Source organism: Bacillus rossius, chromosome 11 (genome assembly GCF_032445375.1).
Source record: "Bacillus rossius redtenbacheri isolate Brsri chromosome 11, Brsri_v3, whole genome shotgun sequence".
NCBI classification, from domain to species: domain Eukaryota; kingdom Metazoa; phylum Arthropoda; class Insecta; order Phasmatodea; family Bacillidae; genus Bacillus; species Bacillus rossius.
In genome coordinates, this window is record NC_086338.1 from 40,553,218 (window position 1) to 40,574,499 (window position 21,282).

The 21,282-nt window shown below is 35.0% G+C and overlaps 1 protein-coding gene across 3 annotated transcripts in view; it reads left to right on the forward strand.

The window, feature by feature from the left end:
* The first annotated feature begins 8,771 nt into the window (after positions 1 to 8,771).
* The window catches only part of LOC134536855 (la-related protein 1), a 182,847-nt gene continuing 170,336 nt past the window's right edge, over positions 8,772 to 21,282 (forward strand). For 2 of the 3 annotated variants that reach the window (XM_063376881.1, XM_063376880.1), the window contains exon 1: positions 9,240 to 10,004. In XM_063376881.1, coding sequence (XP_063232951.1) covers positions 9,395 to 10,004 — 610 coding nt within the window. In that variant the 5' untranslated portion in view covers positions 9,240 to 9,394. Of the gene's footprint in view, positions 10,005 to 21,282 lie in introns of all 3 variants that reach the window. The other variant, XM_063376879.1, reaches the window with a different exon arrangement.

Below are 21,282 nucleotides of genomic sequence, written 5' to 3' on the forward strand. Positions count from 1 at the left end.
TTAGGATTGCTGGTTTCCTGTTTTTGCTTGCAGGTGCACATTCTGTGGTCGACAAAAATAAATGTGAAATGTTTTATATTGGTATTCACTTTATTTTTCATGTCTGCCTTTGCTCTGATAATGGTACGTATTAAGCTAGATATCAATGGTCCATTGCATCTGTCAACAATCTGAGCAATTCATAATGATCTACCCGCTCAGCATAGTATTTTTTCCACTTGAATGCTTTCAACTGACTGCAAGGCATACATTTTTAAGAAAATTTATCTTTAAAAGGTTTATTAGTTTGATGATCATGCACACTATTATTAACTTGTTCTTTCTAATAATTATTTTATTATATTTTTGAGTTACCATATGTTATTGATTACACTTACGTGTCTCATTCAGTTTTTGTTTCAAATATCAAACTTTAAAATGTGTTCAAACGCAAGTTAAGATATAATATGGAAGCAGATAAAAAAAATAAACACACTAAAAACATTTTAAAGGAAATATTTTCAAATATTATTGAGGTTATAATTTTGTCCATCCGTCACAAGCTAAAGCTTGGCAAGGTTTTTGACAGATGAATTTTCAGGCCTTCTGATTGGCTGCAGGTCACGTGATTGACGGACAAACCAGTGATAAACTGATGAGATGGTTCATTGTGAATCTATCTTTATCCTTTCCCGATACCATTGGGTATTGTGTATAATTTACTAAATATTGCCTATGTGTAAAAATATTTTATGGTGTAAATACATTTATGAAATGATTACTGCATTTATAGAACACTGCCATTTGCCTGTGATTTAATACCCTCTAATATATCTCCCGTGATTTTTGATACCTTTAACATTGGTTGTATTTAAATCCATTATTGAATTCTACCTATGTAGTATCATCAATTTTTTGTTGTAAATTAAGACGAAGCTTGCACAGTTGAATATACACATGGTTTTGTGTACATTTGTGACAATTTTAGGATGTGATTTTCAACCACTCTCCATTAAATACATGACTGTTGTACAGTCCCATGGTCTATTTTCTAAGTGTACATAATTCTATATCAAGATTCAACGAACAACAATAAACTTTATTCATAATTTGTGAATAATTGGTGGCAAAAAAACAATTTCCTTGTATACTCTCCCAGATCTAATGAAGATTTACCTGAATATCATATCATTTAATTGTAGGTAGATATACATATACTTTAACTATGAAGTATTTTATTAAGAATGTTTCATCAACATGTACCTAATATATTAGATCAAGAATACGAGTTCATACAGAGTTAAAGTTAAATAATTTTACATAAAACTATTTGTATCTGTTAAAAATGTGTTTGTAATTACAAATATGTATTGTTTAAGCTTGCATTGTGCCTGTAGCGTGTTAAATAAGCTGGCTATAATGTTTTGTAAACATTTGTGATAGTTATTTTATGAATTAATGATGGAGCTCAAGAATTTTAATGTGTGTTCTACATGCTTATAAATTGTTATTGATTATTGTAATGTGACAAGAAGCAAAAGAGCTTTCTCCCACGTCCCTGTGCGCATCAACAACCTTTCCCTACCACGGGGGGAAAGGAGGGGTGGCAAGCCAAACTGTTACGCTCGAATCTGTCTTACACGAGCAGTTACGGCGTAACTCATCCATTTCATTTCATCATTTGACCACGCTCTTGGTCACTTAATCACGTCCAAATATTTCTGTAATTTTTTCTTGTGACTTCAAAATTAAACCAAAAATACCATTTCCACCGACGTTGTTCAGGCAGCTTAAAAACTGCTCAAATGTTTACTAAAAAACAAAATTTTGTTGATTATCCTTTTCCTGAAACCCTGGTCTTTTTGCTGTAAACACAAAAGAGGTAAACTAGTTTCCAGATCTGTATATACAGGTTTGCTAGCCTACATTCTATAGCTTTAGGTGAAGCTATCGCAATTGTATACAAACATGTGTGTACCTAAAATGCCGTTAATTTTGCGGAGGTGACACATTTAAAAGCACATACGTCTTTTTTCCCCAAAAAGCAACACCAAGTGAGTCGTGGGATGATTTGTGCCTGGAATGTCAGGAAAACTTGTCTAATCAGATCTGGAAAAGCTGAAAACATCAGGGAATTAGGGAATTTATAGCTTGTAGCAACTTTGCATAGTGTTATTTCTTTTTTTCCAGTTTTATGTTTAATTTTATGAGGTGATTTTATTGAAAATGCATGATCAATTCGTGGTTTAACCACAGATATCTAAAACTTTTAATATATGTCTAAATCTAAAGACTCATTCAAATCCTTGGCTGAAGATACTTAGATGCACCAGGGCTAATTTCATGACGTCTGTAACTAAAAAAATTTATATTTGTACCGAGATTATACCGAAGTGGTTTAGAACCGATTATACGTGTATGTCCCGCTTTAAAACATTGAAACAGGCGTAGAAAATTATTTCTTTGCATAAACAAGCAAAAAGTAAAGCTAGCAAACAAAATACTCAACTATTCAATATCAAAAAGACTGCTTTCCCCACTGTCTGCATCGCTTGCTGTGTAACTGTCACTTGAACATTCAACTATTTTTATTTTATTAATTTCAATGTCAATTCTTCAGGCACTCTTCACATAGGCCCCTTCAATATTTTTTTCTGTTTGCAATGCTCTTTCCACTTGTCCACAGAATAGCCAATGAACAATTCCTTAAACAATTTTTTTTTATCATCTAGCAATGAAGAGATTCCTTCGCGGATTTTGTTTTTGATGTCTGCTCATACCACCTCAATCGGGTTCAAATCAGCTTGGTATGGACGCAGACGAATGACATAATGACTACATTCCATGATTAAGGCATTTATTTTAATTTGTTTTGTGCTGGCACACTTTTTACTAAAAGAAAAAGACTCGCTTTCGTCATTGAAAAAAAGAGAATGAAATGTTGTTTTTACTTTTAAAAAAAATAAAGCATTTAGAACAAAACCGTCTTCTCTGCCTGCAAGCACAATAATTAATCGCAAACCTTTTCCAATATATTTTGTGATGCCTATTTCCGTATCCGACTGCCAACAATAACTTATGCTGTGTGTAGCATTAAAAAATGTTTCATCAACATAAATTTGGATTATACCAGCCTTATGAAACACTTATTTGTTCAATATAGCACCCTCTCCAAGCAGCTATTTCTAGCTTTTCAAACAAAATCTTTCTCTTTGATTGTTTCCAGCTTCTTCTTCGACAAGTTTCTCAAGTATTCCCTGCTACAGTTCAAATCACTGTTTTCGTGCAAAGCCTTATCTAACTTCTTTAATGTCGGAATTGATTTCCTTACAGTGCAAAACTCATTAAATTTTTCTGTGCACACCACCACATGTAAAATTGTCTGCATCAATTATTTTCCTAAGCTCTGTTTTCTTACCTGTCTTTGTCGAAAAAGTCAAACCAAAACTAACTGTTGAGACTGAGACACCTATTGCAGCACATGTTGTTTCAGCGACATTGTACATCAATATATACAACATTTTTTTTGTTCACTGAAATGTGTTGCAACATTGTAGACGATCTCATGAGCTTGGCTCCGCAGCTGTGAACTAGATTTAATAAGTTATCTGTAAGTCCCGACCTTGGAAGCCATTGCTGAGATAGGACCGCCGGACAGTCGAGCGCGATCGGTGTCATCAGCCAGGAAGCGGCTGTGTTGCTAATCTCCTCCCCTACTCGATGCTCTCGTCACGTGATCGCACAGTTTCCTTGGGATCTGCGCAGATCCTTTTGCTTCTTGTCACACTATAGCATTAGAGGCACAGGCGTCTGTGATACACTAATATTGCTGTTTGTACAAAACTGATTTGAATCCATTTTAAGAAAATAAACGGAGTGTACAAAGTGTTGTGATTTTTGTAATAAAAAATGTTTATTTCAATATTTGGGACCTCTGAACCAAGTTCACTGTGAAATTTGTTCACTGTATAGCTTGAAAACACGTAAAGGAGCTAGGTAATCAACTAGGTAATCGATTGCTTTATGTTTCAGATAGCACCTTGCCAGATTAACAGTCTGAGGCAATGTAACATAGACTTTCTTAGCACACTTGGTACAAACACCTCAAATATAATTCAAAATATACAATTTCAGATACTTTTAGCCACCAATTTCTATTACTATTTAAAATTGCACGATGGTCATATGTAGGTACTTAACATTTCAGGAATATTTCCACCTATTAATTTCCACCCATCAAATTATTTTAAATTTTTGCTGTGTAAACATCTTAGATCTCAGTATACTGCATTTGGTAGGAGTAATTTCGTAAATGGAATGGAAGTCTAGTGAACGAAAATGTGTAACCACGGTGCCGATGTCATCAAGATGGCGGTCCGTGGTGTAACAACATAAACCCAAATGTAGTCATTTTTGTGAGCATATCGTGTATGTAAACGCATCATGTTCCAAATGAAGAGAAATTTTTGACGTGATGTTTGAAAATGCCTGTTTATTGCCTTTTTGAAGTCAGGACATTAGTTTTAAAACATAAAATAACAGAATAAAAAGGAGAATAAAACAGAGATATTTTCTAGGGGCGAGGGGTTTACATTTTTCTTTTCCGTAAGATTATATTTTGTATGCATGATATTTGCATGTCCATTTAGTGACAAAAAATATAGGTACTTTAGAAGGAGCAGGTTTGTGGGTTGTACATATATACATATATGAATGTATAAATATACATTGTGTGTAGGTGTATGTGTATTGGTGGGTGTATATATGTGTATATGAAAATTCTGAAAATTGTAGCTTTGAGTAAAATGGTAATTGTAATCCTGCAATGGTAATTTTTCATGTGTATCTTACCATCCAACCAAGTTTTTGGTCATGGGTCGTCAACCCCAGCGTGGTCTACTAGTTCTTTTGGCTGGAAAATCTAACCAAATAAAGAAGCTAGCTGTTAATCATGAGGCATTTTTTCCCTGTGCAAACTGCCATCACCCGCGTTGTCATGTTCGAAAGCGGGGGTGGGCCTAGTGAAGGTACCTACTAGTGCTGAATTAATGGAATTGTACAGGATTGGCATCAGGCTATCTCAAATTCTAACCGAATGCTGTGTTAGTAGGTTGATGGCCCTGGCATGTCACTGGGCTCGAAGAAAGAATCTAACTCGGTGTTTATGCACAGTCCCTAGTCAACACACTGCACTGATTCCTGGCTACGTATAATTAAAACTCATAAAAGACTAGAAGGTTTTCAGAACAACTATTTTTATTGACATATAATTTGTTCTATACAGATGTGGTACATGCCGACAAGAGAGGGTGTTGTTCATGAAGACATAGTACATATTACACAAATTACTGATCCTAACAGCAGTCTTAACAGGGGTTTTGAATGTAGGCAGCCAATCCCATATCTTCATTGTTAACTGCGGATAGAGCTCGGCTATCAGAGCTGGGAATTTATGTTAGAAGTTAAATGGTCTTGCTGATGCCAACAGACGTATGCATGGACTATTAATTGAAAATCATTCCTCTCGAGTTGGCTAGCCCCATAAGTTGCTAACCTCGCAGCCAGGCCACGTGGCAAAGGAAGATTGACAAAGATCATGTTAGACCCTGGAACGCATAGGGCGTAATTAATAAAAAGTTTGGGTTCAATGAATTATAATTCCCAAAAAAAAAAAGGTTGTTGGTAGTCGAAGTTGAAGGATCCCTACGGAACAGAGTGTGTGCCCAGAGCCGCGTTCTGACGAAGACTGCCAGAAGGTAATGGCGTGAGGGATGAGATAGGGTCACCTCGTGCCAAAATGCAAAATAAAAGTAAATAAAATTTACATTTAGAAAAAAATTAAGTGGTGCACTTGGCATATTTTAAACATAATTAGGCTACTTTATGAGATGACATTAGGCCCTTTTGTATTCACTTTAAATAACAAATGCAAAGTTTGAAACAAATTGAGGCAGGCTAGCAACTGTTTTAAAGGTTGTGAGTGTTGCTCTTTTGAACGTGGTAGGTGATCAGCAGGGGCGATTACTGATGGAAGGGTGGTAACTGGCCTTTAGGCCCTGTGTGAAGTATAACATCATACATAGCTTAAAAAAAAAAAAACATGTCTGACATGGTACTGTCCTAGGCAGTAAGCAAAACTTATGTCCCAGTATCGTCCACTGTGTTCGAAGGTGCCCTGTGATGTTATTGTCAGATGCTGCAAGTCTTGTGTTTCAAAGGTATTGTTTTAAAACTCTAATTAGCAAGATTTATGGTGTTATTAATTCAAGTGTAATTAATAAGTGCTTTTTCAGCCATCCAGATACAGACTGGCAGCATCTCAGTTTTAAATTAATTATATTGTTTGTGCGTATTTTGCTTCCACGGAGCGGAAGGTGCGATCTTATTACTCTTTCTCCAGTCCTATTCTATGTGACTCGCTGGCAAGGTCAGGTGTAGTCTTACAGAGCTCCCAAAATTTGTTTGCTGTAATGGATTACGTGATCCATAAACACCATAGTTTCTTAAGTATTGTTTTTAATCTCTTTTATTATTTCAGGAGTTCTGCGTGCATCTCGCCTTGTGCTTTTTGAGCATGGGGCCTAAGCCCCACTCCTTATTTCTCCACCACGCACTGTAAAGGACTACACTTACGGGTCTGGCCGATCTGGCATTTTTATTTTTTTTTTTTTAAATAAACACTGGTGTGGATGCAGACCGGCCACATTGTTTTAGACTCAGAGCAAGTGCCATCATAAGTTTCCAAATTACAATTTTATGAATGAGTGAGTTGGATTGTGTAGTTGTACTTGTAAGTTCATGTGAGCGTAACTTGTTCCCGATATGTGAATACTGTTTTGACCAAATCGCTATAATGTTCTAGTTTGTGTCCACACGAAAGAGTGTTAGACCAGGTAGGCATACTCACAGGCCCGCAACACATGGATCAATAAGTGTTCAGGCTAGGCTGCATAGCATCCTTTCTGCACCCTGGGTGACGCCCCTTGGTAGGTCACACAGGCAGAATGTTCCATGTTTTACCTACCTGTGGGTGGTTGCTCTTCCTTAGAGAGCTGGCACCGGGCAACAGCTTTTAAAAAGAATTTCACGAGAGCAAACCACCCGGTCTTCGCACTCCATGTCAAGTCATTGGTTAAATTTTTAAATGCTTTATACCAGTGTGTGAGCACATTCTTTTACTTATATCAGGGATTATTTTTAAATGTTCATATATGTCGGAATGAATTATAGAACTAACAATTACTCTTTTTTTTTTACTTCCCCCTCCCTACAAAAACAAATTTAAGTTATTTCAAATGATACATTATATAGAGAGGGTAAGTAAGTGTTCGAGGTGAGAATAGAAAGATATTGAGAGGCACCAGCAGCTTATGCTAAATACAAATATTGAAAACAGTGCTCAAACTCAGTGAGTATGAGAGGATTAATCAATAAGAAATAACATTGCCATACAAGGCAATGTCTCAAGGCAGCGGTGTCATGAACCAAATGGAAGTATTCCTAGAGGATTTAGCTAGCATTATTTTTTTTTTTTGCGATTCAATCACCATGTAATCCAAATATGAAGGGAACGCATGCACCCTAGAACGTCCCCATCGACCTGTACCATATATATTACTAATTGCCCAAAAAGTTTGAATTCAAAGCACTATGATAATGGCTATTAGGTTTATATATGACCACGTTCGTTAGAGCAAATGAAATTGACGAGACACATCGATGCTCTGTTGGCTCGCACAGACCTATATGATTCATTGCATTTCCTCCTGGGCGTGTGCAGGAGTGGGCGACCCGAACGAGTGCAGTGCGGCATGGTACAGTACAATGCAAAGTCACGACCATGCGTCGCCACTAGAGATTAGGGACAACCCTATATCAATGTATTCGCAATTAAATAGCGCTCATTTTGATATAAGATTTATTTATTAAACAGATTGGTGAAAATAACTATTATCGATTTACCTGTTTATACCTGCCAACCCAGTAGTTACGCCAGGGAAAAAAATAGACAACCCAACGTTTGTATATTCTATAGACTTCATACTTTCGGTTGCTATTCAATTTATTCGTTAAACTCATCAATGCAATATTTCATAAAAAGTAATTTTTTAATTTATAATGGTGGGCCAGGAATTTTTTAGACAACCCAATCGAGATATAATTTCTAATATATTAAATTTGATATAAACTTCCAGCATAATTGGTTAAATTATAGATTATAATCGTTACATAGGTAATTATCATTTTATTTCCTTGACAGTATCAACAAATTATTTTGTTGCATACTCCTTGATAAAAACTTTTTAGGTGTTTTTGTACGTACTTATTTTGAAAATTGGAAATAAAACATTAATTTACAGCAATGTAATTACCACATATTTGCATTATATACAATGAAACAAGTTTTAAGGAATTATTGAAAAATCCTATTTTACAATATTTTATTTAATGAATATTTTCATACTTTAACTGAAATTTTTTGCGAAAATAAAATTAATGATTTAATATTCTTTGTGTTTTATTTAGTTATTTTAATTTTTTTATATTTTTAATTGGACCGACGGCATACGATGTATAACTTTAATAATACTTACTTAAACTATTTAATAGAATAAATATTACGTGTGGATAATATTAGAAATATATTTTCTAGAAAATTTATTACTTGCCAGTATAGTTTTAATTTTTAAAAATTTGGTTTTCGAATATTGCTTTATCTTTGTTTTTTTCGTCTTGTACGGTGGCGGCATCTTTTCAAGTTGCTGTACTATTTCGTATAGTGAATCATTGTACGGACCTTGGTATGAACTGTACTTATGTTTGTAATTAATGCAAGTTGTCCGTCACGTGTGGTGTGGTAGGATGGTTTGTGTTGCGGCTGTCGACGATTACTGGATTTGAAATTCATATTTATACTTTGTAGTGTTTGGTACATTGTGCTACGTCTTTTTTTTTCTTCGAACATAAATTAATAGGTTAAAACAAGATTGTTAAGCGGGTCATGTCGCCGATTTTCAGTTGTGAAGTACGCTGCGTATTTTACGTATTAACTATGAAGGTTTTCGTTAAGTGCAGATTGTAAAATTCTTTTTGCGGCAGGAAACATCCCTTTTCAGTGTTAATTAGATGCTACAAAGTGGGTGTTACATCGTATTTACAGAGGTCTTGTTCTTTGTGTATGTATGGCGTGCCATGCTTTCAAAATAAATATGCGATGTAACATATTGTTTACAATTACTTGTATTTTTACTGTGTTTTAGTGGCGTTAGTCTATTTAGCTCCCTGCACGCCAAAAATGATTGGATTACCAGCTTGTGAACATTTGTTCCGCGAATGTGTGTGAAAGTTAAAGGGCCGGCATACGAATTGCGTATTTACCTCGTGGTCGGGAACGAATCGCTGTGGTGAGCGCAACATGGCGGCTCAAGTTCAGACCGGCGATGACTCCCAAAACAAGGAGGCGGCCGGAGTGTCGTACGCGAATGCGGTACTGAATTTCAAAAACATGGACAGTAATAAAGAAAACATAGACGCAGTTCCACCAGTAGCGCCGCAGAGAGATCACGGGTTCAAGGAAGTGTCGCGTAGTAAATCGAACTCTGCGAAACTAGCCGCCCGACAGCAGCAAATCACGCAGCACGGGAACGTGAGGAAAGACGATTTTCCTCAGATACTCCCGCAGAGTAGAATCGGTCGAAGGATGCCCGAGAAGACCGCGCCAGCAGCCAACGTCAACAGAAATTTCCAAAACGGTCCGGTCAACGGAAACTTGACGAATCACGACGCGGTGGATCGAGACGCGAGGGACGATTCGGAGGAGCCCGTCGACGATTCGGAGAAAGTTCCCGAGAAGATCAAGTATGTGGAGGCTCCCATTCCTGTAGTGAACCCCTGGACAGTCCACAAAAATGCAGCCCAGGTGATAACTGGCAAAGAGGCTCCGAGTAAACGGCAGATTGCTCAAGGTCCGCCTCCTGGTGCGTCAGAGAAGAGAGTTTTGCAGCCTCAGCAACAGGGCAGAGTTGGTGAGTTAGCCCCCTTTTCTATATTATTATTTTTAGCAACAAGATTCACTGTTACATAGCCTGTATGATGTTCCCAACATGTAGATTCACCGGCATGCATGTAAATTCATGCACTTATAAAGAATGGTGGATATATGTGGATTAATATTTTTTAATATATTTAGGTACTAGTATTTTTTAAAAAAACATAGGCGTAGTACTGTATCTGATTGATGTTTAGCCATTTAATGTGGATACACAATATATGTTTGTGATGAGATTGATTAGACTAGTTTGTCATGCATCAGAAGTTAACCATGATTGATAGAAGTATTAAAACAATAAAATTGTTGAAACAAGTAAAAAAATTTTTTTGCATAAGCAACACAGCGATCAAAACAGATAAATTAATAAAATTAAAAATGGAAGTAATGAAACTTAATGTGCATCATTGAAAAATTAATAAAATTTAAATTGGAAATGAAACTAAACGTGCATAATTGAAAAGTTGAATCTATCTCGGGAACAAAAAAAAATTGTTCAAATAATTAAAGGGTCTTATTACAGCATGTGCATTTATACTAACAGTCTAAATAAAATTATACCTTTGACTAACCTTTTAAAAACATTATTACACTTGCTATTGGGTTTCCACCTGGTGACAAGGAGTTCCCCCCTGCCCCACTCAACCAATTTCTGAAGCCTCTTCCTTAAGTCCTTTCTTCTTCTCACATCCAGTATTTTTCCCTCAATCCATTCCACTTCAACCCAATCATCAACAGGAATATTTGCCTTCCTCTTTCTGTTCTTCACCTATGATCTCCACCTACCTGAATCTTCCACCCCTGATCCCTCCTCTCTATACACCCCTGTATTCAACCTGTCTCCTAACGGCCTCCAGCCCCCATCGGCCCTTGTTACCCTAGAAAACATCATCAATCTCTCTAATTTCCTCTTCCTCCAAATTCCCATTGCCCATCTAGCCGCTCTACATTTCACCCTTTCCAGTTTCTTAATTTCTATCCCTATGTATGAGTCCCAAATTGCTGCTGCATATTTATTAAGCATTGCCCTCACCAACATTGAATACGCCTTCTCCTTTACTTTTCACCCAGTGTCCTAGCAATCAGCCCCAGCCTCTCCCCTTATTTACCACCTGCTGCACCTGCTCTTCCCAACCTAGGTCACCCTGAAGGGTTACCCGCTAGTACTTGTATTCCCCTACCTCCTGAATCTCTTGCCCCTTCAACAATATATTTACTTAGCAACCTTTCTTCTCGTTGTGAATCTGACCACCTTCGTTTTGTTGATATTTTATTTATCCCCATTCCATTTGCCCTCGACCAAACTTCCATCTTCTTCCAGTCTTCCCGTAGGTGTGCAACTTCCCCCACAGTTTCATAGATCCACGCAGTCATCAGTGAACAGTCTCAGTTTGCTATCCAGTTCATCATGATTGGGAACAGCAGGGGATCCATTACACTCCCCTGCGGTACCCCTAATGTCACGTCCCCCCTCTTGTGACCATTCCATTCCCACCATCACCTGCCGTTTCCTATCCCTCAGGATGTCCCCTGCCTAATTCACCACCCTACTGTCCTACGGTCAACCTTCTTCATAACCTTCTTGTGTGGCACCCTATCGAACACCTTCTCAAAATCAATAAAGATTGTGTCTACCTTTTTGCCCTCAGTCACTGCCTCCAGCAGTCCAGCCATCTGCGTCTCACAGGAGAAACCATTCCTAAAGCCATGTTGCCTCATATCCATCCATTCCAGCTCTCCAATTTTTCCTACCATATACCTCACTATCAGTTTTTCTATCACCTTCCCTTACTCAACATTAGACTGACAGGCCTATAATTTTATGGTTTTGCCTTATCTCCACCTCCCTTGAAAATAGGCACCACCACTACCTCCTTCCATTTCCGTTGGCAGGTGTTCCTCCTCCAGTGACTGTGTGTTTAGTACTTGCAAGTATCTACAGACAACCTTCCCTCCTAATTTGAGGTGGTTGTTTCCTATATCATCGGGACCAGCCAATTCCTCTCCTTTATCATACCCACCTCCCTTATCACCTCCTCTATATTTTTTTCTAGGTCTATCTCTCCCCTTGGCTTCTCGCTCTATGCTCCATACAATACCTCTCCCTCCACAAAAACAGGGTTATTACTTCTGTAGTAATTTAACCTTTTCCAATTCCCCCACACACTCCTGCCTGTTCTCCCCCTCATTACTGGTGGCCCCTCCTCCCTCTTTACTCTTCTGACATAGCGATACTGATCCGCCCAATTCCCCATACCCACTTCATCCGTCATCCTTTCCATGTAGGCATCCCTTGCCTCCTTACTAGCCACCTCAGCCCAACTTTCCTTGTTTCCCTCCACTTTATCGCAAACTCTACTCTGTTTTTCTGTCTCTTCTACCCTTCCTTCCAGACTAATGCTGTTTCCTCCCCCCTCCCCCGTATGCTTCCATACCTTCACTTCCTCTTCTAAGGTGCCATTTAGTCTCTTAAATCTGCTGATCTCTTGCTCTAGCCCCCCTCACCATATCAGTATGCTCAGTCAACCTAGCATTTTACTCACCTTCAATTCTACTCTTAACTGGTTTACTTCGTTTTGTAGGTCCCCATCCTTGTCTGCTCGTCCAAACACCTCTCCATCTATTTCCTTTCCTTGGACACTTTCACTTTGCTCCTCTTTTTACCTGCCCTCTGTTTCAGCTAGGGCCCTTTTTATGTTCTCAACTTCCTCATGTTTGTGGTCTATTACTTTTCTAACTGTCCTATACTCTTCTAATCTCAATATGGCATTTTCTTTCTGCTCCACCTGCATTAAGATTTCCTCCCTCCATTTCTTTACCTTAGCTTTCTCCTCTTTCTGCATCTCCCCTCCTTTAACAAACGTCTTACCATTCCCTCCCTGGTTTACACCAGTCTGCCCTGACTCCCTTCCCCCTGCAATTGACTCCCCCCATACTTCGCACATTTTGCATTTGACCTACCTTTCTTTGTTAAGCCACACTTCTTCTTGTAAACCCACTCTTCATTATCGAGACCTTCTACCCTTTCCGTCATAGTGAAACCACTTGTTGCATGTATCACATTGGATGTCACTATCCCTCTTCCTCCACACTTTCCTGCAACCCTTACATTTCACCCTCCCACCTATCTGTAACCTAGACACCCACTTGCTTGCCACCAATTTGCCTTTCACGCATTTCCACTCCTTATGCCTGCCTAGCCTATATTTGTGCCGCTGCCTACACTTTTCAAGTACGCGCAAACCAAAATTACTTTCATTGTCATGCAATACTTCAGAAATTACGCAGGTTATACAGGCGCCATAACGGCAGTGTCACCATCATATAAATGTAAAATAATGGAGGCCTACTTATTAAACGTCATTGACCTAATCTAGTAACTGTACACGTTAATTATGATTGCTGGAAACGGTTTACATTGTTTTATTGTTTAATTTTACATATATATATATATATATATTTTTTGGTTGCAGCAGAATCCATAACTTGTTTGAAATTTGCTGTTTCCTTTTGCAAAACATAGTTTGTTATTTTACATTGACGTATGTTATTATTGCCTTTGAATTTCTTAACCCACCGTTCAGAAGCTTTAAATTAAAAATCTCCAAACTGTCCAGCAGTATATAAATTCCACTTCTGCAAGTTTCTTGTGGTTACTTGTTAATAATTCTGTTTGGCTTCAACAAAATGATGTTACATCCAAGAATCGATAATTGAATATTTATCAAATTCATCTCCACTTTTTTTTTCCCCTTCCACTACATCAATTTTTTGCAAATGTTTTCAAATTCCATGTAGGAAGTTTTTTCACAGTGTTAATGACTTTAAATTTATAATCCAAATGAAAATGTTCTACATCTCTTTTTTTCTTTTCTTCAAGCTCATAATCATCAGATGAGATATGAGCTTCCACTGCTTATACTACTTCATATACTTCATTAGCATGAATAAACTCTTCATCGCTTACAAACATTTTGTAAGCCTACAAATGCACAGTATGTTTTTATACTTCCTCACCAATCAACATAGCTTAATGAGAAATTGAAGCGGAACATTTTGATACAATTAAATTATTTTCAGCAATCAAACGTTTACAATATTAAAATGCATTGGTTAAATTCACTTTTGAACTATCACTGTTTATCAATTCTTCAGCAGTTTTATCTTCAACTGCTGATAGACTGATAGTATTTCCACTCACATACATTTTACTGTAAATTATTGAAACTATCTGTTCTATGGAGTGATATATCACGAAGCAGTACAATCTGTGAAATCCAAACGTTAACTGACAGTTGTAATTTTCAAAGCATTTGATACTATAGATTAATAAACAATAACTATTGTTCCATTAGACCATTTAGAGTAAGGGACATTCTTTATATTCCGTAAAATAACAGCTGCTCTCTTGTACCCATATAACTTGTCAGGTGAAAACTGGTTTTGGAGAGTTCAATAGACAAGTTTGTGTCTAGTTTTAATGCATGTTGTAAATGTTTTTAGTATATTCTAATGATAATCTAATTATAATAACTAATTATGTTTAACTATTATTATTAATACACTTATTAATATTTTGTATTATAAAAATATCATTAATAATGTATTCAACGTGTTTACTTTTTTAACAAAATTATTTATTATATTATAATTTTAATATTTATTAAAAACACTTATTTTAAAATAATTGTAGTCAAAACATAACAATAAAATAAACACTGATTCGAACAGAGATTTGAACCCTGAAGGACTTGGCTGTTGCCAAAAACGCTACGGACTCAGCTGCACAACAGCTGCTGACGAAGTGATACTTATTAGTACAGAAGCTGAGCTCTAATGTTTGATGGCGTTTTTCTAAAAATTGGCTGGCCATTGCACTTTCTTGATTTGAAGAATTGTAAAGATTGTATGTAAATATTTTAAGAGTTTTATATATTTTTTTCCCTTGTTTTCAATATATCAAACTACAATTTTGCTTGTTTTCATAGGCCTTTGCAACTAGCAAGTTTTTCATAATTGTCAGAATCAAAAATACTTTTCTGAGACTTTCAATAATCATTTAATTAACAGCACTTTTAATCCATTTGTGTCCAACCAAACCAAACAAAAACCATTACCATTAAATAGGGCCACTTTATGATTACGTAGGCTTTGCATAAGAATCATAGTAAATTACAGAAATGCATACCTATGTAAGAGATACAAAATCTAAAAAAACAGAAATACTAGGAAAAGAAATGCAAAAACTCCTTTTTAGGAGGATGTAAATTTAAAATCTTTGTTTATCATGGTGCATGCACAAGTTAAACTTGGGCCAGAAATAATATGGTACAAATATGAATTCATTGAAATATTCAAATACAGTGAAAGGTGTTTGAACCAACATTATCAAACATCAATATAGTTTTAACAGGAATAACAAATAAAAATTATAGAATGCTGTACAATGATATTTAAAATAAGCTGCACAGAAAGAAAAAAATACAAATGGGTGTATGTTTTTTAAAAAAAAATAATTTCAGGAATATTTGAAACTAACCTGCTAGAAAACAGGAAACACTGTAATGAAATGAAAACTTACAGTAATGATAAACACGTATCAAACTAAAATGTGCACAGCGTATAGTGTGTCAGTGGCTGAGGTCAACTGTCAAAATCCACCCAAAGAAATTTTAATGTGTGCAGCTCAATTGGTGTCAATTACAGAATTTACCTAACTATAGACTGCAGGATTGAAGACCTTTCACTATACTTATTTCTCCAATATTACAAAAATTTACATGGGAACAATGCATAGGTGTCCTTGCCTATACATTAGTTTTTATGTCCAGAATGTTGTTTGCCAAAAATCTGTTTAAATATATTTATATATTTGCCACGGTTTGCGGTGACCAAAATCTATAACTGTGTTGAGCGCCAGAAACCCTATTTGAATGAAAGTGCACAGCAAAATAAGGTAAATTTAATTTAATGCATACTGGGCAATCATCCGTTAACATTGTGGTTAATAGCAATATGATAAAATATTTTATAGAATAAATATATGAGTCTTCAACAGTTTATGTAACAATATTGCAGTGTGTGGATCTGCTGATTAGGTTCCAGATAGTTGTTTTCAGCCATGGAGTTTGTTTATTCCTTCAGTGGTTTTTAAATTAAAGTTACATTAAGTAAACATAATCATTTATTTGAGTTAAATTACCAAACAATACTCTTGTCTTGATTAGATGAAACAGACTTAATCAATCTGACCACTGGGTGATTATACAAACAAAAACTAAACAAAGTTTAAGACAGACAAGATAAAGAGACTTCAACTCAATATTCATATCCATCTAATATCTCTAATGCAAATAAATATGTGTGTAGTAAATACATTATTCTTTGATGCAAACGGTTGAATCTGATATCTCTACGAGAACAATTGTTTGTTACAGTAAATTACAGTTTACTAGGTTTAAGGGAGCAGTCTAATTGATGCCAGAGCTCTATGTGCAATATGGATAATTTAATAGATTCGAAACTGGTCAAATATCATAATCTTACTTGGAACTAGTTCCTCAAAAACTACCCTTGGTAGGATGGTACTGTATCTCGGATAGGGGCCTTGTAAATGGGGTGGCTAGTGTAGACAGGCGACTTCTGGTAGAACTTGAATTCTTGGTCTGCACCTCTGTAATGTTGGCTTTTAGGACTCCGCACCAGAATCTTGGTCAGGATGCTCTGTGATGTCGTTTTGCTACTTCATCTTTCTTCAATGACATTTAATAGTTTATCGTGAATTACCCGTGTTTCTTTTCGGTCAAATTGCTGGTGTGGAAATATTACTTTCTTTTTTCTTATATCAATTTCCATCCTATGGTGATGTAGCATTGTTCATTAACGTATTCTTCGTAATACACTCATATACGCTTAGCCTTCTTTAATCGCATAATCCACTTCAGTAGGCTACCCGAAGTACCGTAAAATAATTTATAATTTAAATATAAATTTTCTTCCAATGAAATTCCATGATATATGTCAATTCTAGATATATATCGATTTGTATCGATATTTTCTATATATATATATATATATATATATATATATATATATGTATTGAAATTTTTCGATTATCGATATATATTGATATACCCATTCAAAAAATCGAAAAATATATCGATATGTATCGATACAGGGATAAAAAATATATCCTTATGTATTGATGCTCGGAAAAATTACTTATATCAATCGATACTCGGGAAATATCTATATTTATCGATTAATGGAAAATATCGATATTTTTCAATAATAAAAAATATTGGTATATATCGATAAACAAAAAATATTGACTTATATAATTCTTAGAAAATATCTATATTTATAGATAATAGAAAAATATTGATGCTCAGGAAAATATAACTATCGATACTAGAAAATATCAATATTTATGGATAATCAAAAAATATTGATTTTTAATTTATACACAGAAAACTATTGATATTTATCGATACTAGAAAATATCTATATTAATCAATACTCAGAAAATATTGATATTTATGGATAATCAAAAATATTGATATTTATCGATACGAGAAAATTTTGATATTTATCGATAATGGAAAAATATTGATACTAGGAAAATATTGATTAATAAAGATACTCGGAAAAATATCTGTTTATATTGATAATCGAAAAATATTGAGATATATCTACACTTGATACTCGGAAAATATCAATATATATCGATACTTGAATGTGTGTGTGTGTTCAATTATAACAAGACCTGGAAGCTATACATTATAAGAGTTTAATGACAATTCATATTTGTGATTCAAAATATTTATCAATATATTGATATTTTTCATATATATAATGTATAGCTTTCCAGGTCTTGTTATAATTGAACATTAGAATAGAATGTCTAGTTGTTGATTGAGTCATGACAGTGTTACATTGATTCTCTTAGCTGTAACTGATTTGCCTTATAAAAATGTTCCTAGATGTTTAAATGAATTTTTTGTCAGAAAGCTAACTCTGTATGTTGTATGTTCTGTGTAAAGTTTATTTTTTATTTTATTTTTACTTTACGACTTCAGTCAATTTAATAGCTAATCAAATGAGTGTTTGACCAGGCAGCTTTTGTTAGAAAGATTGAAGCAGGGTTCATGCAAACAGGGAAACTCGAGGAATTGCAATGGTGTCTTAAAACCCTAGAGACAAAAATTAATAATACCTTAATTATAAAACTCTTATATGCAGTATCTTGGTCTTTGAAACTGGTTTATATTTTAATCATTAACTTTTATGCCATTAATAATCCATATCTGTTTTTTACTAATATTAACTAAATGTCATGTCATGTCAAATCAACACACCCATTTTACCTTACCATCTCAGGTTTTGATGAAATTTTGCATAAATGTTACCTCCATACAGACTAACAAAAATATAAAATTTTAGAATTATATATCCATCCGTTTTAAAAATATTGCTATGTCAATTTTTGAAAAAAACGCTCAAAAACGCGTGACAAGCATATTTTAAAATTACCATAACTCTTCTCCAAATTAAGTTAGTAAGGTGAGACAGGTGTCATTTTGCAGCATTTGGTATGGCCTTTCATGTGATATGTAACACAATAATGTCTAAAAAAAAAAATTATTTTCAAAATAATTTTTAAAATTTAAAATTTAAAAAAAGTTCATTTTAATTTTTTTCATAAAATTCTATAAAAATTTTTGTACAAATATTAAATTGTCTACAAAGTTTCAAAGTGGAGAGTTAATGGGTTCATAGTAAAGGATACAAACAACTAAGTATTAATTTTAAGCATTGTCTATTATATATGCCTAGTCTTTAGCCTTTAGTGTGTCATTTCAAAGTTTGATCAATTTTTTATATTTTATTTTTGCAGTGCTGATGGAAATAACGGTGCAAACTGTACTATATGCAGGCAAACCTTTTTTAGTGGATTCTGAATGTCATGTATGTTTCTTGGAACATGTTATAATTATTTGCATTGTAGTCTATCTTTTCTTGCCAGATTTCCACTCAGGCAGGGAAAAATTTGTTTTGTGTAACAGGGAAAATTGAAAATTCAGGGGGAATGGGCTGAAGTAAGAGAGGAAAGATTCTGAGGTAGGCCATTGTAATATGAAAATACGATGCCGGCTTATTGTAAGTTATTGTAAGTCGTAGGTTGCCCCTCCTGTTACGTTCCTCCGACAAGTCCAGGCCATGTGCCCCAGTCTGCAGTGCTTGGATAGCGATGGCTCGGCACACGTTGGGACCACGCGGCGAGAGCCAGTTCTTGCGGCACGAAGAGCAGATACTTCTGACCCAGAAACAACGTAGGAGTTTCTTGTTGCTGTTAGAACCAAGTGGATTGAGGAGAAAATACCAATCTTCTGACTTATAAAACCTGCCTTTCTACATCTTGTTGATTCTTTGAGCTGGGCATTTACAAAAGCTCTAGAGGCTGTGAATTGGTTATCAACAAAAAATAGTTAGTTTACTTATACATTTATGTTGTTTTTTTTTTTTTTTGCTGTTTCTATGTAGGAACTATAAAAAAATATATACAACTAACTATGCAGCCTATGTGTATGAAATAAATAAAAAAATTGTACAAAAATGCTTATGTATAAAAAAAGTGAAAAGAATTTGAATGTACCAGGTACTGGTTGATAAACAATTTATTCATTGCATACAAAAAATGAATTTGTAATGACTTTAATTATTGGGTAGTGGGGGATGTTTGTAATAATGTTTTTTATTATTAATAAAAAATTAGGGAAAAATTTTGAAGCCAGGGTAAACAAGCCCTTAAGCTGTAAATTTCAATTTGATACACATTGTTATCTAATTTTGATTAGAACTACAAGAGGAATTTCTATTAAAAGTATAAACAATTTTACTACACAAAAGTAAATAAATATTACTACTATTTAGCTTAAAAAAACAGCTGTTTATTGTATTCTGTTGTGCACAGGAAATTCTAAGTTTTTATTTGTGCAATTTGATTTCTGAAATTCTTTAGCAACTATGAACGGACTGTTTTTTTACATTGTCCTTAAGTTAGTTCTTTATCCAGCCACCTGCTATGTAGGTAATCATGCAGGGTGCTTGGGACAACAGTTCAAGTTTTAATGCGCAAACATCTATTTAATTTGTATTTATTTGTTTCTTTAGTTCTGTGAATCCCCCATGGAGTTAACTGCTCTGTGATAGAACATGTATTATGTAGGTATATGTGAGTATATTTATGCTATATACACACATTGTTATATATAAACAACTAAATTATTATTAACATGAATCAAAACTAAATTTTAGGAAAACTTATCTAATTAACATTCTATATAAAATACATGTAATAAAATTGTCATTGTTAATGTGCATAAAATTTGTCACTAAATTTACAATGACCAAGGAACTACAAAAATACAATTTATTTTATTATTCATATCGTCAAATATACATTTAATATGTATTAGGTTACAAATGTCGTATTCCTTTTTTTCATGATGATTGTTGATCCTCTGCTAGGTCACTGAGAATATATGACGTAATTACTTGATTATAAAAAGGTGATAAAATTAAAAAATAAATCTTTAGTATACATTGTTCGATAACAAGTCCAAGCTACATAAAGTAAATAATTTTTGGAAGTAGCAAAAATTAACTTGTTCATTGTTAATGCAAATTTAGTAAAGATGCAATCAAATCAACTGACAGTTGTAAATTTATGTAACACGGAGTAAAAATACAAGAACCGTTATGACATATCAAACCATAGCTATTTTAATTCTACACTCAACTTATGTGGCAGCTTGATGTATATTTTACACCTATAAGTGTGGGTTTATTGTACTTAAAACACAACACGTGTAGGTGTTAAATTACACCAACATTGGTTGAGACACTGCTGCCACATATTAGTTGTATGAAATTACAATTTTTTCTTTTACTGTATAGCTTCGGGTGCTTGTTGTCTACATTCGTTGGCTGGTGTCATTTATCACGATAGCTGATTGTTTCCCCAGTAATACATGTCTGTCTTTTTTTTTTTTTATGTTCTGCTGTCACGTTCGGAATCGGCCAGAGGTCATTCGGGACACGTGTTTGGGTTTGTGTGTGGGGGGGGGGGTGGTGCAAGTTATCCCCGTATGTGCCAACCTCGCCCGATAAGCTCGAACCACGTGACATGACTCGCCCGTGTTATGGAAATTTCCGACGAGTGAGAAAAAAAAAAGTGTTTTGCACGCTCGCGA